Here is a 14588-nt window from a genome sequence, read left to right as displayed (position 1 = left end):
GAGTTGTAATGCAAAAGAACGATGACATTATTAGAGGTATTTTAAAAATAAATTTTAACACGTAGAGGAGAATAGACAGAAGTGCGCTCCCCTCCTTTTTTTAGGTACATCTCTCTACTTATAAAGTTCATTTATGTGAAGAATGGATGGATTTGGGTCCCAGAAGTAGGGTAAGTAGTTGAAGAAAAATGGGATCGAGAACAAAAAAGATCAATCAACCTGGTAATCACATACCGCCATGAAGTGAGAAAGAGAAGCAACACTGCTGGCCACATGCCACCAGAGGGGGCCTGCCTGTACATCCCAACCGGGCAGCCTACTGCACTGAATCAAGCCCTCATCTCCTGGGGAGAAACACCTCTGAATAGTGAAACTTTTAATTACAAAGAGATACTAAGAAGTTATGCCTCAGTTTGCAACAATAGTATTAGACCAGGTCTAGTTAACCGCCAGTTTTTAAATGTTTAAGAGGTATTTTATTTATTAAATCAACAAGTTTGATTTATTAGTGGCATAAGTAGTTATATATTTTGAAACTTTTAAAAAAATTTATAAATTTAATAAATTGAACAGTAAACATAACACAAATATTGTAATTCTACACACAGTACCACAACAAAATCCCCTTGGGTGTTAAACATTCTAATATTGTAAGTGATAAGGATTTTTTTAGTTCTCTTACAGGCAAAAAGGTCAAAATCTCCAAGTTAGTTATTTCCAGAACTCTGTAGACACATCATCAACTTGTGGCCAAAAATAATATGAGATTAGAATTGTATCATCTCATTATGCAAATATGGTCCCCAGTTATTAGTGACATACGTGTCAGCAACACTCACAGTGGGTCAAATGAAGAAGCATATGGGACACATCAAGGGCACTAGAAACTAGTGCAGGTGCAGTAGAGGATTCTGAAGGAGCACAGCTCTGAGGTAACTCACGTCAGTGGTAGCTCCAGCGACAATGACAATAAACTATACAGTTACCACTTGCTGAGCATTAGCCATGTGTGGTCTATTGAATTCTTACAATCCTTGATGAAGCCGCTGTTGTTGTTGTTGTTATTGCTATTGTTAGCAACAGATGGGAAAGTGAAACACATATATTTGCTCCTGGTGGCACTTGGCACATTAGGTAAATCACCAACCTGGATTTGAAATTAGAAATGCCTAGCTCCAAAGCCAGCACTCTTAAACTGGCACACAGTGAGCACTCTAGATCCGAAATGGACAGTTCCAAACCTTAGGTGTGGTACACCTGTTGTATCGAGCCAAGAGGGAGTAATGATCCTCCCTATTCTCCATCCAGATGGAATGACCCAGTTTTGTTTGCTTGTTGCCCACTGGTTAAATGTCTCAAAGGAGTCGCTTTCTCTTGGCTGACACCTGTGGATTACATATTGCTCTGATAGGTGAAAAATAGTCATCAGGAGAGAAGAACGCGATGGCCACTGTGACAGAGTTGAGTCCCACAGCAGAAAAGAGTAAGTGCTCCCAAGATATGCAAGTGGATGAGAAGCTCATTCACAGAAAAGGTAAACTCAATCTCAACTACTTGGTTTTAGGATTTTATGGTAAATCGAGTACTATTAATGTACATTTTGCAAATACATGAAGGAAACAAATACCACTATTCTAAAAAAAAAAAAAAAAGTCTTTTATTTTTGATGATTACCTTCTGATCTTTGTTCATATGTGTTTACATTCTTGATAATTGCTACCAAATTGTCTATTTGTAGTATTGTGTATTCTGCTTGTCATTGCATGTAATATTGTAAACATAATTGTGTTGCTTTATTAGGTAAAGTAAGAAAATTTAATTACAGAAGGTTTGAAAAATCAAGAAATGAAAAAAGATTTTAAGAAGCTTAATTCAACCACTGTAATTTGTTTTTACTGTCTTCCTTTTATATGTATGTTTTACATAATTCTGTGCTGTATATTTTTTAATTTGACAACAGATGCTTTTCCATACACTGTATAATACTCACAATCATTATTCTTTTTTCTAAAAGAGAACATGATTTATTTTTTATTGCAGTAACATCAGTTTATAACATTACATAAATTTCAGGTGTACATCATTATATTTCAATTTCTGTGTAGATTATATCCTGTTCACCACCCAAAGACTAAACACAATCCATCACCACACACATGTGCCTAATCACCCCTTTTGCCCTTCTCCCTCCCCGCTTCCCCTCTGGTAACCACCAATCCAATCTCTGTCTCTATGTGATTGTTTGTTGTTATTTTTGTCTTCTATTTATGAGTGAGATCATACGGTATTTCACTTTCTCCCTCTGACTTATTTCGCTTAGCGTAATACCCTCAAGGTCCATCCATGCTGTCACAAATGGCTGGATTTCATTGTTCTTTTATGGCTGAGTAGTATTCCATTGTGTATATATATATATCACATCTTCTTTATCCGTTCATCCCTTGGTGGGCACCTAGGTTGCTTCCAAGTCTTGGCTATTGTGAATAATGCTGCAATGAACATAGGGGTGCATGTATCCTTACGCATTCGTGTTTTCATGTTCTTTGGATAAATACCCAGCAGTGGAATAGCTGGATCATATGGTAGTTCTATTCTTAATTTTTTGAGGAATCTCCATACTGTTTTCTGTAGTGGCTGCACCAGTTTGCACTCCCACCAGCAATGTATGAGAGTTCCCTTTTCTCCACGTCCTCTCCAACACTTATTTCCTGTCTTGTTAATTATAACCATTCTGATGCGCGTGAGGTGATATCTCATTGTAGTTTTGATTTGCATTTCCGTGATAGCTAATGATGTTGAACATCTTTTCATGTGCCTGTTGACCAACTGTATATCTTCTTTGGAGAAATGTCTGTTCAAATCTTTTGCCCATGTTTTAATTGGGTTGTTAGTTTTTTGTTGTTGAGATGTATGAGTTCTTTATATATTTTAGATATTAACCCCTTATCAGATATATGGTTTGCAAATATCATCTCCCAATTGTTAGGTTGTCTTTTCATTTTGTTGATGGTTTCCTTTGCTGTGCAGAAGCTTTTTAGTTTGATGTAGTCCCATTTGTTTATTTTTTCTATTGTTTCCCTTGCCCGGTCAGACACGGTACTTGAAAATATGCTGCTAAGACTGATGTCAAAGAGTGTACTGCCTATGTTTTCTTCTGGAAGTTTCATGGTTTCAGGTCTTACATTCAAGTCTTTAATCCATTTTGAGTTAATTTTTGTGTACGGTGTAAAACAATGGTCTACTTTCATTTTTTTGCATGTGGCTGTCTGGTTTTCCCAACACCATTTATTGAGGAGACTTTCCTTTCTCCATTGTATGTTCTTGGCTTCCTTGTTGAAAATTATCTGTTCCTAGATGTGTGGGTTTATTTCTGAGCTCTTGATTCTGTTCCATTGATCTGTGTGTCTGTTTTTGTGCCAGTACTACGCTGTTTTGGTTACTATGGCTTTGTAGTATATTTTGAAGTCAGGGAGTGTGATACCTCCAGCTTTGTTCTTTTTTCTCAGGATTCCTTTGGTTGTTCAGGATCTTTTGTTGTTCCGTATAAATTTTAGGATTCTTTGTTTTATTTCTGTGAAAAATGTTGGAACTTTGATAGTGATTGCATTGAATCTGGAGATTTCTTTAGGGAGTATGGACATTTTAACTATGTTAATTCTTCCAATCCAAGAGCACGGAATGTCTTTCCATTTCTTTGTGTCTTCTCACAACCATTACTCTTAAAGGATACATGTTATTATTCCAATATATCCAATAGATAAAGCATTATTTACCTGAAAAATCCTCCTGTGGTTGGATATTTAAGTTGTGGAGTTTTGTTTTTTTACTTAGCTATTATATATATAATGCATACACACACACACACACATATATATATATATAAAACAGTTGGAATTTTTATTTCGTCAGGGTTTGTTCCTAAGAAATTAAAATTTTTTGCAAAGGTTATAAATATTTCATTTCCATTAGCCACTACAGAGACCTTAGTTTTTAATCTGAACAAAACTGAAGCCACATAGATTTTGAGCAGAGGAGGGGGATGATCTAATTTGTGGTATAACTTGAGTACTCTAATTGCTGTGTTGAGAATAGATTGGAAGCAGGAAGTCAAGTTGAAGGCTATTACAAAATCCAGGCAAGAGATGTTGGTAGCTAGAATCACATGGAAGAGGCTCTAAACCAAAAGAAGCAGTGGCCCTGGTGAGAAGTGGTTGGATGCTACATACATTTTGAATGTGAAGACAACACTATGTTCCAGATAGATTGGATATAGGATGTGAAAGAAAGAAATCAAAGATAATTGTAAAGTGTTTGGAAGGATGGAATTTCCATCAATTGAATTGGGAATGAATCTGGGCAGAGCAAGTTTGGGAAGGGGAATGCAGGAGTTTAGTTTTAGATCTAAGTTTGATTTGTTGATTAGTTGGTCAGTTGATTTTCAGTGGAACAAAAAATGATGTCCGTTGACGTAGCAGTTAAGTTCGCGTGTTCTGCTTCCATGGCTCAGGTTTCGCCGGTTCAGATCCTGGGCACGGACCTACTCACTGCTCATCAGGCCGTGCTGAGGCAGCATCCCACATAGAGGAACTAGAAGGACCTACAAGTAGGATATACAACTATGTACTGGGGCTTTGGGGAGGCAAAAAGAAAAAGAGGAAAATTGACAACAAATGTTAGCTCAGGGCCTATCTTCCTCAAAAAAAAAAAAAAAAGATGCATCTTAAAATCAATGGCAGCTTGAATTTTACAAAATGCAGTATACTGTATTATAGCTTAACTTTACTTTGATTTAAAAGATGAGATATTGTTCCAACATTATCTTTCCATATATTTAATCAGTTATCTCTGCACCTGTTATTACATAATTTAGCTTTCCTCTATTAATTGCCATAACATTTTTTACTCACCATATGGGTGAGTTTTTGATGTTTTCTGTTGTTCCTTGGATTTTTTTGCTTATTCTTTTTTCCATATGATTATGTCTTATCATTTTACCCTCATGACAAATTTCAATGCTTTATAACGCATATATCTTTCAATGCTTGCCCTCACCTCCAAAATAAACTCTTGTGTAGTCTATTAATATATTCAACTGATCTTTATTATTTCTTGCCAACTGTATTTATTTTATATTCCTGCAAACATATTACCACAAACTTAATAGCCTAAAATGACACACATTTGTTATGTCATAGTTTCTGTGGGTCAGAGTTCCAACCGTGGCTTGGCTTAGCTGGTTCTTCTTCCCTGGGTCTCATAAGGCTGCAATCAAGTGGTTGGCCAGGTTGCATTCTAATTTGGAGGCTAGACTGGGAAAAGCCCACTGTGTTGGGGGGCCCGTAGCTGGTGTATTAAATTAAGATTATGATCTACTGAATGAGGAGGTACAAGCCACCCACATGGGATTGGCAGGTAGCTCCCTCAGCATCCGAGCTCCTGCTTCAGGGAAGTGAAAACCCCAGGGTCATTTTGATTGAAGGCATAGACACAATACACTCACACAAAGGAAGAAAAGTCATAGCACTTATTACTTACAGATCCCAGCATCCTATTACTTACAGGGTGGGTAGGAGGTGGGAGGGATGCAATGAGCTGGGGGAAGGGCAGTCTTCCGTCCCAGGTCATGAGCAATCAAGAGATAGAGAACAGGGCAGCAAGCACCTATTATAAGGTGACTGGGGAGAAGGCCACTAACTTTTTGTGGGCTCAGCTCTAAGTGGTTATTTTAAAGGTGCCCCGGGAAAAGCACAGTGGGAAATTGTGGCAGGAAACCTAAGCTCAGGTCCTTATCTAAATGTCCAGATTTGGGGTATGAGCTGGGTTGTCATACAGTAAAATGCCTAGGCAGCAACTCAAAATTGCTATTTTCTCATTACACCAACTTCCAAGCTTATTCAGGTTGTTGGTAGAATTCATTTCCTTACAGCTACACAGCTGAGGGTTCTGGCTTTTGGCAGGATTTTGGCTGGATGCCACTCTCAGGTCCAAGAGGCTGCCCATAGTTCCTTACCATGTGGCCTTCCCCAACTTTCTGCTAACTCCATTAAGCCCACGAGAAGAGTGTCTAGCTTCAGTTTCCTAAGATGAAGTCTTATGTAATGTAATCATGGGCGTGACATCCCATCGCCTTTGCTGGCTAGAAGTAATTCATAGGTCCTGCCCCCACTCAAGGGAAGGAAATTACACAAATTTGTGAACAACGCGAGGTGGAAATCATTGGGGGTCACCCTAGGGTCTGTCTGTCACATCAAGTTAAAAATCAAGTCTCCTGGATTCTGATTAGAATAGTATTTAATTCCTCAATATAACCTTCCAGTTTCAAAAGTCCATGATTTATGGTGTCAATGCCCTCTGCCAGTGGTTAAATACTATGCCTTCAGGATATTTATTAATTCACACACTCTCTCATACACACATACAAACTCACACATTCTCAAGTGCCTAAGGAGAATCATTGAAAATATTTAACAGCCAGCATAGCACTGGCACCAACCTATTAGATTAGACACAACTGGAACAATTCATTCAGAATGGACACAAGAAACAAATAACTTTTAAGGATACATACAGTAGCCTGTAGGAAAGACTTAATAGCCAGCAAGCACCAGGCTAAGACTTTTAAAAACATCCTCTAGTTAATCTTTCAGCAATCACACAAGGCAGGCGTTTTACTTACTCATTTATGAGCTTCCTGTTTTGCTGATATTCTCTTTCAGTAGCCTTTGGCTCTAGGATCCCCATTCACTACAAAGACTCGTGCTTCACTAAACAGGAAACATAATGGTCTTGAGGAGAAGGCTCCTTTGTTAATCTCAAGGCACCTCTTTTCCTGAAGTTTGAGGACTTCTTGAAGATGGAAAGTGTTACTTTCTTCTCCCATACAATATAGCCATATAAACCCCACAGATGGGTGCACTTGGGTTGTAGCAAAGGTATTCTCATGAAACCGTCTGGGACAAAATCAAAGCCACCATATACATGCAGAATGGTGGTTAAGAGCGTAGACACCTGAGCTGCACTGTTAGCTGGCCTCTCTGTGCCTGTGTTTCCTCATCTATAAAACGGGGATAGTAGTAGTAGCTGCCTCATAGGATTGTTGTGAAGATTAGATGAGTTAATTCTCAGTCATCATGTTACATAACCTATCAGAACCTGACACACCTGCTGACTCCCTCTTCCCTGAAGCCATTTTCCCTTGGCTTCCAGGACACCACACTCTCCTGGTCTTCTTCCCACTCGACCAACCATTCATTTTAAGGTTCCATTGCTGGTTTCTCTCTATTTATCCAACCTCTAAACATTGGAAAGCCCCAGTGTCAGTCTTTGGTTCTCTTCTCTATTTATTTTCATTTCCCAAATATCATGGCTTCAAGTATCATCTGTAGGTTATTAACTCCCAATGTTATTCCTCAACCCCTACCTCTCTTCTCAACTTTAGAGTTGTATATCAGACAACATTCTCAACACCTTCTCTTGGGTACCTAAAAGGCATTGCTGTCCTAATTGTCCTACTAAGCTCTTTATCACCTCGCTTCCCCAAAACCCACTCCTTCCAGAGAATCCCCTTCCTCAGTGAATGGCAACACCATTCTTCTAGTTGTGTAGAGCAAGAACCTCTCCAATGCCCCTCCCCCATCCATCTGTAAAATTGAAACCTTGATTTAGTTTAGTTGATTCCCATACTGGGATTTATCTGGGATCTGATCACATCTTAACTATTCTCCAGCTATCATCCTAGTCCAAGGTTTTTCATTTCTGTCCTGGATTATGGCAATAGTTTCTTCCTGACAATAGTCATCTTTTCTGGAAACACAAAAACACATTATTTCCATGCTGTGCTCATTTCTTTTTCCACTATTTTTTTCATTATATTTTTTCATTGTTTGTGGATGTTAATTTCTCTAATGAAAAAATCTTCCTAGAGGTTTAATTTCAAAATTTAAATGAAAGTTTGTCCTCGATGCCTGAAGACATATAGAAGAATAACCAACTACACCAATGAACAACTCTTTCAAAGTTTAAAAGTTACATTATATATATACAATTTATAACATATTAAATATAATATAAATTATACAACTTAAATATGTACACACAAATATTTTTATTTATATGTAAATATTTACTTTTAATACATATGTACTATATAGCTATATCTTTATCTATTTACTTATGAGTAATTTCAGCAACTATAGAATACAATAACTTAGGAATGAGAGAGACAAAATTACAGGAAAGACAGAATGCCCCAGAGCAAGTCAGGATCTATAAAGCACCCTCTGCCTCAACTCAATAATTTCCTTGTTTTGTATCTTTCTTTCCTAAAGCCAGTAGAAATGCCTTTTACCATCAGATGATCATCTGTGGTATTTTTCTGTATTATAACTTGTGAAAAATAAATGATGTCTCAATAAGGAAAGCGCTAATGTAATGACTAATGTAATGTCATAATATTTCCAGTTCCAAGCTTATGTTCCATCCGCTATGGAATAGCCTTCCTCGCACATCTCTGCAACTTCATAATAATGGCACAAAATGTTATCATGAACATCACCATGGTAACCATGGTCAACAGCACAGACCATCAGTCCCAGTTTAACAGCTCCACTGAGGGGCTGCCTGTCGACTCATTTGGTGGCCCAAATAAAGCCCCGAAGAGTCTTCCTGCGAGGGTAAGCAATGCAAGATTTAAGTTGTGCTCTTGTTTTTCTGTTTGTTTGTTTGGACATTTATTTTTCTAGAATTTTTATGTTAAAAAGTTCTAACTAAGAAAGTAGTGATTTTAAAGCAAGTGAAAGATCTAAAGAGGCTTCTTAAGTTATGTAAGAGCCTTCCCATAAATGGCTTACTACAGTTTTCTCTGTTTCTTTAAGGCCCCTGTGTATGACTGGAACCCTCAAATCCAGGGCGTCATCTTTGGTTCTGTCAACTATGGCATGCTTCTGACACTGGCTCCCAGTGGATACCTGGCTGGAAGAGTAGGAACAAAGCGAGTTCTTAGTGTTTCTTTGTTTGTCTCCTCACTTTTCACTCTCTTCATCCCTCTGGCAGCTGACCTTGGACTAGGTTTCCTCATTGCAACTCGAATAGTCCAGGGCCTAACCCAGGTATCCACGTATTTTATAAATATGAGCTGGATATGAATTTCTATACAGCACCATATATCAAGAACTCTAACTATTTTTATTTCAGGGATCAGGATTTGGGGGTCAGTTTGCAATTTGGGAGCGATGGGGTCCTCCACGTGAACGAAGCCAACTCTGCTCCATTGCTCTATCAGGTAAAAGCATATACCTAAAACGAGTATGCTACAATCCAACATTCTTGCACTGGGTTCCTTGACAATTTTTCTATTGCATGATTCCCTGTCTTCTCAATGTTGACCAAGTATTTATAAATTAGAGAGATGGATCATTTGTCTGTGACATGACTTTCAGTTATTTTTCCCCAGGTTGTCATTTGTAATGTGACTTTGCCTATAATGATTTTTTCCATTTTTTAAAAATATAATTTTGTAAAGTCAAATCATTCTTTTCTTTTATGGTTTCTGGATTTTGGGTCGTAGATGGAAAGTTTATAAAAGCATCCACTCACGGTTTTTCTTGAATTTGTATGATTCTGTTTTTATATTATATTGGAGTTTATACTAATATTCAGTGTAAGTTATGGATCCAACTTAATCCTTTTTGGAATTGCTCTCAGTTGTCCTGAGAACTTCTTTCTGATAAGGATCTGCCTGGACAGTGTAGCTGGAATAAATATTCTGGAGGAAGAAGCCTAGGTTATATTGGGGAACAATGAAAAATGGAAAGAGTATGGCTAACAAACAGGAGATTGCCAAAGTGGGTGCTGGTAAGAAAAGAGGGGCAACGGGCCGGCCCGGTGGCATAGCGGTTAAGTGCGTGCGCTCCACTGCTGGCGCCCCAGGTTCGGATCCCGGGTGCGCACCGACTTGTCAGGCCATGCTGTGGTGGCGTCCCACATAAAGTGGAGGGAGATTGGCACGGATGTTAGCTCAGGGCCAGTCTTCCTCAGCAAAAGGAGGAGGATTGGCATGAATATTAGCTCAGGGCTGTTCTTCCTCACACACACAAAAAAAAAAACAGAAGAGTAACTCTCTAGGTAACTTATGGGTACCAAGAAAGCCAGAGACTCTTCAAGTCCAGAAAACAAGCCACACACACACACACACACACACACACACACACACACACACCCCATACCTGACCTCATGCCCCTCTAGAGGATTAGTCTCTGTCATCAGAGCTTGTATTCACTGATAGGGGAATGGAGGCTCCAATTTGGACTAAGAAAATTCACTTCAGTTATCATAACTAAGGAAGGTCTTCAAATATAAATAAGAATTGACCTCCCCAAATCCTCCAAAATTTGAAGGAAACCAACAGCCTGAAAGAGAGAGACAAAACTCAAAAACTACAAGAACAAAACCAAATGAAAAAGAAATTAATAAATGAATTAGGAGAAAATCTTAAATAATTGACAAATAACATCAGAGAAACCCAAGGAAATATGTGTAGACAGCATTTATTTAAAAATTACTGTGAAAAAAACAGTTATTGCTAATTAAAAATATGATTGCCAACACTTTTAATTAAAATGAGTAATCTGAATTTCTAAATGAAGGGAGATGACCATTAAATTATTGAATTGGACAAATAAGTTGAGGGATTATCCCAGAATACAATACAGGAAAATCAGGAGTTGGAAAACATGAAAGAAAATTTAAGAGACTTGGAATGAAGATAGTGATCTTATAGGAGGGGCAATGCCCTTTCCTCTCACTGCCTGTTATACAAGGACAGAGCAACTGGAATAGGTAAACTGACAGTGTCTAGAGGAATCTTAGAAACCTACAAGACTGCAAGTTCCAGAGGTTTCCTTGTCTTTGGTGTTGTGGGAATATCTTAGCATACCCAGGAAGGTGGTCTTTTCTGGCTTCCAGAACCTGGTTCAGAGAGTACAGAGCCTATGACTGTCTGAGGAGGCCCAATAAAAAGTCACTAGAGGAACCCATCAACATGTGGAGTGGACTGAACCTACTTGCTTGCCTCAGTAGTTCTTATAGAAACTGCCATTTCCAGTGATGCTGGGGCTCCTCAGCAGGCTGCACTGGTGAACAGGATCACTCAGCCCATGAGGTTGGAGGAGGACTCTCAAGAAAGGCTCCTGCCCTCAGTGGAAGGGCCCAGGTACTGCCAGCCTCTAGGACAAAACATATCTTTCTCTAAGGGGGCCCACAATGGCACACCTATAGGCAGGAAACTTTTTAGCCACTTAAGGAGCTCAATAACGTAAGGGAGGAAGACTAAGCAGACCCAAAAGAACTAGTAGCTCGTATTTGAGACAGGCCTCATAGATGATGGAAACACACACAAACACACACACATACTCACACCCCTTTAATCTAAAGATGAAATATCATACAGCAATGAAAATGAAGAAACTACAGCTGCATGCAATAACATGGATAAGTTTTAGAAACACAAATGTTGAATGAATAAAGCATGTCTAAAATTGCCTTAATGCAATGGTAGCCCTAGGTAAACTACCAGGCAAACTATCCGAGAGGTCATGGAACAGATAAGCTCACAGGCCAAATTAGGTGCTATAATTGCACAGTTTGTTAAACCAATTTAAAACACAGAGTGAGAAGTTAGATGGAAAATGGGGTAAATTAACACATTTAAGATAGGGTGCAAGCAGGTGGAAGGACCACACTACCTGAATCAAGTATGCAGAATGTTCAAACACTCTATCTTTCTGTCTGACTCTGTCTCTCTCTCTCTGTCTCTTTTTCTCTCTGCTTTGTCGTCCTTCCCACTGATGGTGTGGATATGGGAACCAGAGTTGGGCTTCAAGCAAGAGAGCCCACAGAGGGAAGGCATCCTGCGCCAATGACGCACACTTGCTCTATGGGAGAGACACAGAGATGAGTACAGCTGACCACAACTTAGTTTACCAAATAACCTATTATTGTCACGGGTTTCCCTTATGTTTTTTAAACAGAGGACACATGGGGCCAGAGTGGGTATTCCCAGTGGATGGCTAAATTAGGCCTTCACAAATATTGAGCCAGTGCTATGCTGGTAAACAGGCTCTTTAGGAAGAAAAAAAAGCTGATTTATAGTATTTATCAATTTCTGTTCTCTAAATACTCCCACCATGGCTGATTTAAAGATATCCACTTCAAGTCACTGAACGCGGTCAGGAAGAAATGTGCACAATCAAATTTCACCAGCATCAGCACTCCACTGATTGAGTGCCTCACATGCCCTATGAATGTACAGAGTATCATGTTTATAATTGTTACCTGACTAATGTTATGTGTCTCTTGATCTTTCTATCTTTTTCTATCTATGTTTAAAGATCAACACATTCTTTTATTTAATTACTTATCTTTAACACAGCTTGTGAATCTTGTCTCTCTGTCTCACAATCTACTGACTTAATCATTATCTATACCTAACACATCTTAGGATATTTGCCTGTGTTTTATAAGATGAATTTATTCATCTTCTATGGTTGAAGTGAATATTCTTGAATAATAAAGCAAGCACACATTACAATGTCCTAGACGAGAACATCCAGGATGATGTTGCTTTAATAAAGTACAAAAAATAAAACAGGGGTGGCCCCATGGTGTAGTGGTTAAAGTTTGGCGCACTCCTGTTCTGCGGCCTGGCTTTCAGGGTTTGGATCCCAGGCGCAGCCCTACACCACTCCTCAGCCACGCTGAGGCGGCGACCCACATGCAAAACAGAGGAAGACTGGCACAGATGTTAGCTCAGGGCTAACCTTCCTCAAGCAACAAAAGAAGATTGGCAACACATGTTAGCTTCAGGGCAAATCTTCCTCACCAAAAAAACAAGAAAAAAGAAGAAGAAAATAAATTAAAAAAAACATACACATTAGGTATACATATGCATATATGATACAGTTCTCATACACACATAGATAGATAGATAGATGATAAATAGATATGTTCGAGCAATAAGTGATTTGCAGTGTACATAAATCAAGTGTTAGCTATGAACTATGAGGCATCTGAGTGGAGATCAGATTATACTCTGGAATTCAATGGAAAAATGAGAGATAACAAGACATATTGAAATTTCTCAGTACATATACCGACTGTATTTAAAGCATTGGGACTGAATGCTATCACTCAGAGAAAGAACATAGATGGAGAAGAAAACCAAGGAAATAGCCGTGCAGCCTCTAATATTCAGGCCTCAAACAGAGGAGAATGAGAGGCCAGCAGAAGGGACTGAGAAGCTTCCTATGAGGCCATTGGACAACACTGAGTCAGAGGTGGAGGGTCAACTGTACCACATACTGCTGGAGTTGAGCAAATAGTCATGGGTTTGGCAAGCTGGAGGTCATTAAAGGCCTTGACAAAACCATGTCAATGGTGCACGGGAAGTTGGAGGAGTGTTTGGAGTTGGCTGAGGAAGGAAAGGAAGTGGAAGCAGTAAGCACAGTCTTTTAAGAGGTTTTGCCCTGAAGAAAAGCAGAGAAATGGCAAAGTACATGGAGCCTCTGAAGAGGTCAAAAGTTTTGTTTTGTTTTGTTTTGTTTCAAACATGGGCTATATGAAGGTATGTTGGCATGTGGATGGGAGAGATCCAGGAGCTGAGGATGTAAGTGAGGATACAGAAGTGAAAGTACATTCTCAGAGTAACCCAGGCCTAGGGCAGATTGGAGATGTGGTCCAGAAGACAAGAGGAGGCCTAGTCTTGAATGAATGCAAGAACCTGTCCCCCATTGTAATTGGAGTAAAGGCGGAGAGTTCAGGGGAAAGATGCAGATTTGGTGGACTTAGTGGTAGAAAATGGTACTGATTTCCATCTTCCTCTATTCATGCCCTGGAATCAGGCAAACTTCATTTCAAATGCTGCCTTTCTTTGTTATTAGCTGTGTGACTTTGAGCTAGTTATTTAACTTTTCCATGTCTCTATTTCCTCAATTGTAAATTTTGATACTAGTACTTAAATGAGATAACACAGGTAAGATGCTTAAATAAAGAGGATGACTAAATGAGAAGGAAAACATAAACGACCATTTTTTTAAACTGTGGGATGGAGAAAGCCCTTTTAAGCAAGGAGTAAATCTAGAAGTCATTACAGAGGAAATTCATAGATCTGACCCTATAAAAACTTACAACTGCTGAATTACAAAACACACCATACACAAAGTTAAAGAGGGGAGAATAGAATTGCAGCCAGCATGATAAACAGAGGATTATTTTTCATAATATATAAAGATTCTGTAAATTGAAACAAAATTAAACAAGAGAAAGAAACGAAGAAAAATGATTACTAACATTTCACAGAAGAAATAAAAATGATTAACACAGGAAAAAATATTCAACTTCACTATAAAAAGGTAATAATGAGATACTGTTTTACATTCATATTTGGAAAACTATTTTTATAAATTCTGAGGATGTCCAATGTTGTCAAGGAGATGAGTAAAAAAACCAATATTTGTTGGCAATTTAATTTGGTATATATCTATCAAAGTTAAAAATGACCATAGCCTTTGATCTAGCAAGTCTACTTATGATA

At 38.6% G+C, this 14588-nt stretch overlaps 1 protein-coding gene across 1 annotated transcript in view; it reads left to right on the top strand.

The window, feature by feature from the left end:
* The first annotated feature begins 1404 nt into the window (after positions 1–1404).
* SLC17A3 (solute carrier family 17 member 3) overlaps positions 1405–14588 on the top strand; it is a 33123-nt gene continuing 19939 nt past the window's right edge. Inside the window, exons 1-4 of the mRNA XM_004432056.3 lie at positions 1405–1534; positions 8461–8672; positions 8874–9107; positions 9193–9280. Coding sequence (XP_004432113.1) covers positions 1444–1534; positions 8461–8672; positions 8874–9107; positions 9193–9280 — 625 coding nt within the window. The 5' untranslated portion in view covers positions 1405–1443. The remainder of the gene's footprint in view (positions 1535–8460; positions 8673–8873; positions 9108–9192; positions 9281–14588) is intronic.

Source organism: Ceratotherium simum, chromosome 13, assembly GCF_057802395.1.
Source record: "Ceratotherium simum simum isolate JZ-2026a chromosome 13, ASM5780239v1, whole genome shotgun sequence".
NCBI lineage: Eukaryota > Metazoa > Chordata > Mammalia > Perissodactyla > Rhinocerotidae > Ceratotherium > Ceratotherium simum.
The sequence above is the reverse complement of the archived record's forward strand: the minus strand, read 5'-3'. Positions and strand labels throughout refer to the sequence as shown.